The 8,845-nt window shown below is 48.0% G+C and overlaps 1 protein-coding gene across 2 annotated transcripts in view; it reads left to right on the top strand.

Annotated features, from left to right (window-relative positions):
• Positions 1–7,431: 7,431 nt before the first annotated feature.
• Positions 7,432–8,845, top strand: part of Wipi2 (WD repeat domain, phosphoinositide interacting 2) — a 31,320-nt gene continuing 29,906 nt past the window's right edge. The window contains exon 1 of one of the 2 annotated variants that reach the window (XM_028756032.1): positions 7,432–7,698. In XM_028756032.1, coding sequence (XP_028611865.1) covers positions 7,625–7,698 — 74 coding nt within the window. In that variant the 5' untranslated portion in view covers positions 7,432–7,624. The remainder of the gene's footprint in view (positions 7,699–8,845) is intronic. The other variant, XM_028756033.1, reaches the window with a different exon arrangement.

Below are 8,845 nucleotides of genomic sequence, written 5' to 3'. Positions count from 1 at the left end.
TATGCACATGAATACAAGTGCCCAAAGAGTTAGGAAGAAGGTGTCTGACCACCTGGAGCTCAAGTTCTAGCCGGCTGTGAGCTGCCTGACCTGTGTGCTGGGAATGGAACTCGGGTCCTCTGCGAGAGCAGTGTGTGTTTTTAATCCCAGAGCCAGATCCACATCTCCAGTGCCCCCCACCCCACCCTCCCCCCCGTGAATCCTCACTGAAGGAACCTTCCTGGTTCCTGCTTCCTTTGAATAATGTTGCCCAGCTACATTGGGGAAATAAAGAACTGAGGTGGTAAAGCCACAGGCTTGCTGGGCAGTGGTGGCGCACGCCTTTAATCCCAGCACTTGGGAGGCAGAGGCAGGTGGATTTCTGAGTTCGAGGCCAGCCTGGTCTACAAGAGTGAGTTCCAGGACAGCCAGGGCTGTACAGAGACACCCTGTCTCAAAAAACCTTAAAAAAAAAAAAGAAAGAAAGAAAGAAAGAGAGAGAGAGAGAGAGAGAGAGAGAGAGAGAGAGAGAGAGAGAAAAGAAAAGAAAAAAAGAAAAAAAGCCACAGGCTCAAACCACCTCCTTAGGGAACCAGTGGAGAAGAAGAGTGACGCTGTCTGAACTGAACCTTATAGAAGCTTATTCCTCCCCCACACACACCCCCAATGCTGTTTTAACCACAGGAGTGTGTCTATGGTGGAATAGCAGGGAAGAGGTAAAAAGAATGTGTTCGTGATAAACCAGTGGGAAAGGTTCCTGATAGAGTGTTTGCTCAGTATGCAATAGGCCCTGAGTTCTCTTCCCAAAGCTGACTGAATAAACCAGGCAGGGAGTCACACGTCTGCAATCCCCGAGGTGGGGAGAGGAAGATCAGAAGTTCAAGGCCAAGCAGGATGTGGTGGCACACATTTTCAATTCCAGCATTCCAGAGGCTGAGGCAGCAAGATGCTGACTTCAAGGCTGGGTACAGCAAGTTCAGGGCTCAGCTCTGTTAAGTGGTGTACACCTGAAACCCCAGCACTTTAGAGGTACAGATGGGAGAATCAGGAGTTCGAGGCCACAGGGCTTGAGAATTGGCTCGGGGATTAACAGCATCTGTTGCTCATGCAGATAACGGGAGTTTCGGTCCCAGCGTCACGTGGCCACCACTCACAGGGTTCGTAACTCCAACCTCAGGGGATCTGATGCCCTCCCCTGACTTCTGACGAGGCTGCACACCTGGTGGAGATACATGCAGAGAAAATGCTCATACACATAAAATAGTATTTTTCGAAAACCGTTAAAGGTCATCATCATTTACAGAGGACGTTTGGGAAACCAGCCTGAGCTACATGAGAGCCTGTCTCAAGAAGAGAAAGCAAAGGAAGGGAGGGCCAGAGAATGACTTCGTAGATAAAAGTGCTTGCCCTACAAACCTGGTGATCTGAATTTGACAAATTCCCCATCCCAGAATCAACAGTGGAAGTAGAGAACCGAATCCTAAAAGACATTCTCTGACCTCCATAGACATCATAAATAAATAAAGATAGAGCTGGAGAGATGGCTCAGCGGTTAAGAGCACTGACTGCTCTTCCAGAGGTCCTGAGTTCAGTTCCCAGCAACCACATGGTGGCTCACAACCATCTGCAATGGGATCTGATGCCCTCTTCTGGTGTGTCTGAAGACAGCTACAGTGTACTCACATACATAAAACAAATCTTAAAAAACTAAAAAAAAAAAACCGAAAAAACAACAAAAAACCTTTAAAAATATTTTTAAAACTAAAGATAGATGATAGGCAGATGATAGATGGCAGAAAGATAGATGATGGATGGTTCGATAGATAGATAGATAGATAGATGGATAGAGGTAGATAGGTAGGTGGATAGAGATCGATACATAGATGATAGATAAGCAGATAGATGGCAGATAGACAAATAGATACATTGATAGATATATACATAGATACATAGAAAACAAAACATATTCAAAAAGAACAGTAGCCAGCACTCACACCCAGTCCCAGGCTCATTTGTAGAGCAAGCAAGAAAAGCCAGTCCTCATTTCCAGCCAGGATGCAATGTCCCTAGGCTTTGCCTGGGGACGAGGCCAACCTTAATAAGTGCTCCCTGGCTTTGCCCAGAGGGATTGACTTTATCTTAAACCAGAAGTTAACTTCAGTGGAGAACAGTAAGCCAAGGGAAGTTCTTCCTGGGTCAGTGAGGGTGCAGAGGACCGGAGAGCTATGCACTCACAATAGGCTGCACCCACTCAGGAGCAGTGATAAACATGGGTGGGCCTGGCCAAGCTCCCATGCTTACCCAGACCCAGGACACTAGATTGCAGGAGCAGATCCTTGTTAAAGACTTTGACTGTGCTGGGGTGGTGGTGTACACCTTTAATCCCAGCACTCAGGAGACAGAAGCAGGCAGAATTTGAGGCCAGTCTAGTCCACAGAGCAAACTCCAGGTCAGCCTGGGCTACAGAGTGAAAGCCTGTCTCAAAGAACATACAAAGCAACAATAAACAGGGCTTGGGGAAGGGGATGTCCCAGTGGGTGGAGCAATTGCCTAACATATTTGGAGCCTGGCTTTCATTCCCATCGCCTCCTTAACTGGGTGTTGTGGTGCACGTCTATAATTCCAGAACTCAGGAGGCTGAAGCTTAGGAATTCAAGGACAGCCTGGGATATGTAGTAAGATCCCTGTCTTAAAAAAAAAAAAAAGAAGAAGAAGAAGGAGGAGGAGGAGGAAGAAGAAGAGGAGGCGGAGGAGGAGAAGTGAAAGAAGGGAAAGGAAGGAAGGAAGGAAGGAAGAAAGAAAGAAAGAAAGAAAGGAAGGAACCCACTCAGAACATAAAACTTGAAAAAACACTTTACTTTTCAATTGCATCATCAAAGAAAACCCTGGAGACCTGAAACAGCCGCTCAGCTGGAGTGTCTGCCCTGGGTATCTTGCTTAATGCCAGGGTTTGATTCCCAGCACCACATAAAGTCATAAAACTGGGCACAGTGGTACACACCTGTAATCACAGTCCAGTGGAGGCAAGACAATGAGGAGCTCAAGGTCCATTTTGTCCACATAGCGAATTGGAGGCAATAAGGCAATAATTGAAATCTTTTCTCAAAATAAACAACAGCCCCGTGTGATGGCACAGGCTTTGAAGCCCAGCACTCCAGACAGAGAAACAGACACATCTCTGAGGGTTTGAGGTTTGCCTTATTTACACAGTGAGTTCCAGGCTAGTCTAGGCAGCATAAGTAAGTAACTGTCTCAAAATAAATAAGGAAATGGGTTGTTGAATTGAAATACGATATGGCTAAGCAAGTCGTGCACGTCTACAATTCAGCATCACGTGAGACAGCGGGAAAGGAGGGTGGGTTGCTCACGCTCATCTGTGTAACAAATACGCCGAGCTTCCTGCCTGCTGCGGCTTCTCCATCGGAGCCCAGACCACCCGGTTCCAGCTTTTTTGTGTTCATGTGTCTGTGAGTTTGTCATCTCTGTATCCCCTAGTCCCTAGGTAAGTCATTGCCACCATGTTAGTTAAGCATGCTTAAAATAATTTCTAAGTGTTGTGTCCTGTGGGGGAATTCATTCCTTTTATTAACAAGGGCATCTTAGCTACTTCCATGACGTTCAAGCCAGTATTGCTCCAATGGGAGTGTTTTGTCTCCAATGGGCGTGTTTTGTCTCCAGTGGGCGTGTTTTGTCTCCAGTGGGCGTGTTTTGTCTCCAGTGGGCGTGTTTTGTCTCCACTGGGCGTGTTTTGTCAGGACTCTGGTTATTATAACTCGGTAAGGGCAAGACTGACGACTCCTAATCTACTTCAGGAGTATGCAGAAGTCCTTTCAGCTGTACGAATGCTGGAAGGACGCCCTATGAACAGCCAGGAAGAATGAGACTTCCAGGTCAATACCAGATGGATTCCCCCATGTTCTGTCACTTGAGTACATGGCATCTTCAGCAAAAAAATATTACCATCAAATTCTGGAGGGTAACCATTGACAGTAGCCTGACATGTTTGGGAACCTTTTGACCTCACGATCCAACATCTCTAAAAGAGATGACTCATTCCTGGCATGGGGCTTTTTATTGATTAGCCTGCGCTGTCTAGTAGGGCTTTGTTGTCCTGTTAACAGAGTAACTCCATCAAACTCTTCTTCTATGTGCATATCTGTGTAATATAGGAAGCTTCTACAGTAATGAGGTGCCATATGGCTTTTCCTAAAGTCTTTAGCATTAGTTGACCCTCCCCGTGTTCCCTCTTCTCCTCCGAATTGCCATCCCCCACCCATTTAATCCTTCCTGCTCCATTATTCCCCTTTACCTCTTTTTTTGTTTGTTTGTTTTTTGAGACAGGGTTTCTCTGTGTAGCCCTGGCCGTCCTGGAACTCACTCTGTAGACCAGGCTGGCCTCGAACTCAGAAATCCACCTGCCTCTGTCTCCCAAGTGCTGGGATTAAAGGCGTGCGCCACCACTGCCCGGTGAAAAGCACACACCTAAAGATTGTAATCTAATATCCACGAATGAATGAAAAAAAGCTGGGGTGTCTGTGTTTGGGGTCTGGGTGACTTCCCTTAGCATGATTGTTTCTGGCTCCATTCCTTGACCTGTGAGGCTCATAGTTTTATTTTTTCTTACCAGTTCAGAACTACCCATTGTGTAAATGTACCATATTCTCATTATCCGTTCATTAGCTGATGGGCATCCAGGCAGTTTCTATTTCCTGTCTGTTATGAATAGTACAGCAACAGACACAGGTGAGTGGGATCTCTGTATGAAGAGATGGTCCTCAGGGTGTATGCTCAGGAGTGGCAGAGGTGAGGCATGTGGTTGATCTATTTCCAGCTTCTTTTTTTTAAAGAATATTTATTTATTAATTTTATGTGAGTACACTGTAGCTGATTCAGACACACCAGAAGAGGGCGTCGGATCCCATTACAGATGGTTGTGAGCCACCATGTGGTTGCTGGAAATTGAACTCAGGACCTCTGGAAGAGCAGTCAGTGCTCTTAACCACTGAGCCATCTCTCTAGCCCCATTTTCAGCTTTTGGAGGAACCTCCACGCTGATTTCCATAGTGGCTATGCTGCTGGCACTCCCACCAGCAGCAAGTAAGTGTTCCCTGTCCCCACATCTATGCTAGCATTAAAAAAAATCTTAGCCTCCCTTCTGACTGAGAGCAAGAGAAAACCTCAGATTTTTAATTTGCAGTTCCCTGATGGCTAAGGATGTTGAATTTTTATAAGAATGTTTCCTGGCTGGTTTTGCTTCATCTTTTAGGAACTTCATGTTCAGGTACTTTCATGTCCCATTTGGGGATGGGGTGATTTTTTTTCTTTTATTTCTTTGTTTGTTTGTTTGTTCTGTCTTTTTGTTTTGTTTTGTTTTTCGAAACAGGGTTTCTCTGTGTAGCCCTGGCTGTCCTGGAACTTACTCTGTAGACCAGGCTGGCCTCAAACTCAGAAATCTGCCTGCCTCTGCCTCCCAAGTGCTGGGATTAAAGGCATGCGCCACCACTGCCCAGCTCCATGCCCCATTTTTAAAACTGGGTTATATTCCTGATGTTTTATTTTTTCAGTTCTTTGTATATTCTTGATAGTAACCCTGTCAGGGGTATAGCTTTTAAAGGTTGTTTACCCATTCTGAAGACTTCCTCTTGACTCAAATGATGATGTTCTTTACAAAAAAGTTTGTTAGTCTCATGAGGTTCCATTTATTGTTGGTCTTAATGCCTGGGTTATTGGGGTCCCATTCAGAAAGTCTTTCCTAGTGCCAATAATATTAATTGGATTTAAGGCCTGGTCCACAAAATGAAACCCATATTCGGCACCATTATCAAGGCCAAGAACCTGTGGGCAGGTGGGTGCGCCTACCACCACCAGTCTGCCAAATGGACATAGTATGAAATTGACCTTTTACTGTTACACCCATAGATAAATGCATCTCTTGGCTCTTATTAGAAAAGCTTCTATTTGTAGAAGATGGTGTGACTGACACAGAGGCCCACAACTAGCGGAATGTGGGCCATATATACCACACCCCTCCTCCCAGTGCTCAGGGACCACTGCAGAAGAGTCTGCACACATGACCTCACAGCAGTTATGGCAGAATAGACCAGACTTATGCAGGTCAAGGCAGACAAAAATCTCAGTATAAGTCAGAGAGATGGGCATGAAACCCCATTCCTACCTAAGAAGCTAGTGGTAATTGGTAGCTGTTGGGAACGAGGAAGCAATTTTCTTCAAGGGTATGGTCTCTGATACGGTGACCACATTCCAGGGGAAGGCTATATCCAAAAATAAATGGGCAACACAAAATGGAATTGGTGGGTTTAAAAAAAGAAAAAAAGACACAAAGTTGGGTGGGTAAGGAAGAAGAGCAGATCTGGGTGGCGAGGTTGGATATAATCAAAACACATTGCAAGAAATTCTCAAAGAATTCATTTTAAAAAAGAAAAGCTGGGGATCATAGCACATTTAATTCCAGCACCAGAGTGCAGAGGGCAGAGCGCGGAGGGCGGAGGGTAGAGGGCAGTAGATTTCTATGAGTTGAAGGTTAAGAAGACAGTGAGTTGCAGACCAGCCAAGGACTCCAAACAAAACAAAACAAACCATTTTAAAGGCTATTTTAAGCAAGCATGGTGGTGCATGTCTGTAATCTTTTAAAAGGCAAAGGCAGGAATTCAAGATCAGCCTCAGCTAGAGTCCAAAGCTAGTCTAAGAACTCTGCCTACAGGTTCAGTTCTAATAGCGCAGAACAAGTCTCGCTCTTCTCCGGGATCTTTGGCACCAGGGCATTTCGATCCCCTTGAGGAGAAGAGGAGAAAGGAAAGAATGGAAGGAAAGCGGGAAGAAGGAGAGAAAGGTGCTCCCCGTATACTGTTGCACGGACTTATACAAAGTAGAATCCTGTCCCAAGGACGGTGACCACGCGCGCCTTGGAGAAGTCATTTCCAGTCTCAGATCCAACATCTGGTAAATTGTTCTGAGCCTCGCTTTTCTTTTCTTTTCTTTTCTTTTTCTTTCTTTCTTTTTTTTTTTTTTTCTGTTTTTCGATACAGGGTTTCTCTGTGTAGCCCTGGCTGTCCTGGAACTCACTCTGTAGATCAGGCTGGCCTCGAACACAGAAATCCGCCTGCCTCTGCCTCCCAAGTGCTGGGATTAAAGGCGTGTGCCACCACCGCCCGACACGAGCCTCGCTTTTCAAGTCTGCAAAACGGACGTGTGACACTCTCGTCAAGCTAACGAGCTAGGACCAACTAGGCAACTCGGCGTTCAGACAGCAAGCTCCCGCCCACTCTCCGCCACGCGCAGGCGCACCCACCAGCGCACCTTTATACATGCGCAGTCGACCGGAAACACCACGGGAGACTGAGGTGAAGAGGCGGGGCCTACGCAGCGGGCCTGCGCTGTACGCCGCCGTGCGTCGCGAGGTTGGGCGGGACCGCGCAAGCGCGCAGCCCGTCCCGGTTCTGGAGCATAAACAAGAGTGGGGACGGGATGAGGCGGCAGTTGGCCCCCGCGCGGCGAGAGGCGGCGAGCGGGGCGACCAGCCGGACCAGACGTAGATCCTGAGTGTAGCGTGCTCCCGCGGACCGCCCGAGTTGAGCCGCGCGCGCTCCCGCCAAGGGGGGTCCGGGTCCGTCGCGCGCGCGCAGCCATGAACCTGGCGAGCCAGAGCGGAGAGGCCGGCGCCGGCCAGCTGCTGTTCGCCAACTTCAACCAGGATAACACGTAAGGCCGGGCTCGGGCCGGGCCGGGTCAGAGGTCAGGGCCTGTGTCGGGTTGAGGGGTATGGGCGGGGGGCGTGCTGAGCCCGCGCGGCCGCTCGAGCGCTGCTGCCTCCTGGACCGCAGGAGGTGATGGAACTCGGGGTGCTCCCATCCACCTGTCCTAAGACAAAGTTGGGAAGGAGCTGTGCACGCCGGTTTGTGCCTGTCACCCGGACTCGGTTTCGCGGCCGCCCCGGGCATCGCCCGCCTCCCTCTTTCTATACATCTCTATCCTCCTCAGTGCTTCTGTCGCTTTTCATGGCTTTTCTTTTTCTGTTTTCTTATTTCTTTTCTGCCGTTCTTTCCGGCAAGTAACTTGGTCTCCTCCAAACAAGGACCAAACGGCAATAGTAACCCCGGCCTTTGGTCTGAGACTTTGTCCTCAAGGGGTCTGGGAGCTTCAAAAAGGGGTGAGGTGGGCTATGCCTGAGGTAAAAAAACCTTCGTACCGGTCCTCTGTTCTACCAGACTGAACTGCTGTAGGTCCGGATCTGGTTCTTCTTCAAGGCTGCCTCCTTGGCATACCTGGAAGGTAGGTAATAGATGAGGCTTCTGAGGAAGGATGGATGAGTTATAGGACTGGAAGGGAGACGAGCCATCTTGGGAAGTGAGTAAGAGGAAGTGATGTAAGAGGAGGAGGAATGGGTCACTTGGCATCACACTGAGGAGTTGGTCGCTGCTGGCACAATAGCATTAGCAAGGCAGAGACTGAGGCTTTTGTTTTTCCTCAACTAAAAGTTAGATGGGAGAACGACAAGTACCTGTGTGGAGGGAGGTAAGCAACAGGTGCTCAGTTGGACCTTCACACAGTCTAAAGGAGGAGGACCTGTCCTGTGATTGGGTCACCTGGTCCAGCCACAAATGAGACCATGAAGTTCAGAAAGGGCTAGAGTCTGCCAGAATCTTAAAGTTGGTTAATAGTGGGATGGGCCAGGGGTAGGCTGTCTTCCCCCGAGCTCACTCACCTGGTGTTCTTTCTGTTGTACCACACTGGGTCTTTTCTACCTCAGAACAGAGTGCTAAAGACACTGAGTCTGGAAGTAGTCGTGGACCTGGGCACTGGAGAGATGGTTCAATGCATAAAGCACTTGTCAAACAACCCTGAGACC

Source organism: Grammomys surdaster, unplaced genomic scaffold (assembly GCF_004785775.1).
Source record: "Grammomys surdaster isolate TR1022 unplaced genomic scaffold, NIH_TR_1.0 126109, whole genome shotgun sequence".
NCBI lineage: Eukaryota > Metazoa > Chordata > Mammalia > Rodentia > Muridae > Grammomys > Grammomys surdaster.
Note: the sequence above shows the minus strand (reverse complement) of the source record. Positions and strands in the feature narration are given on the sequence as shown.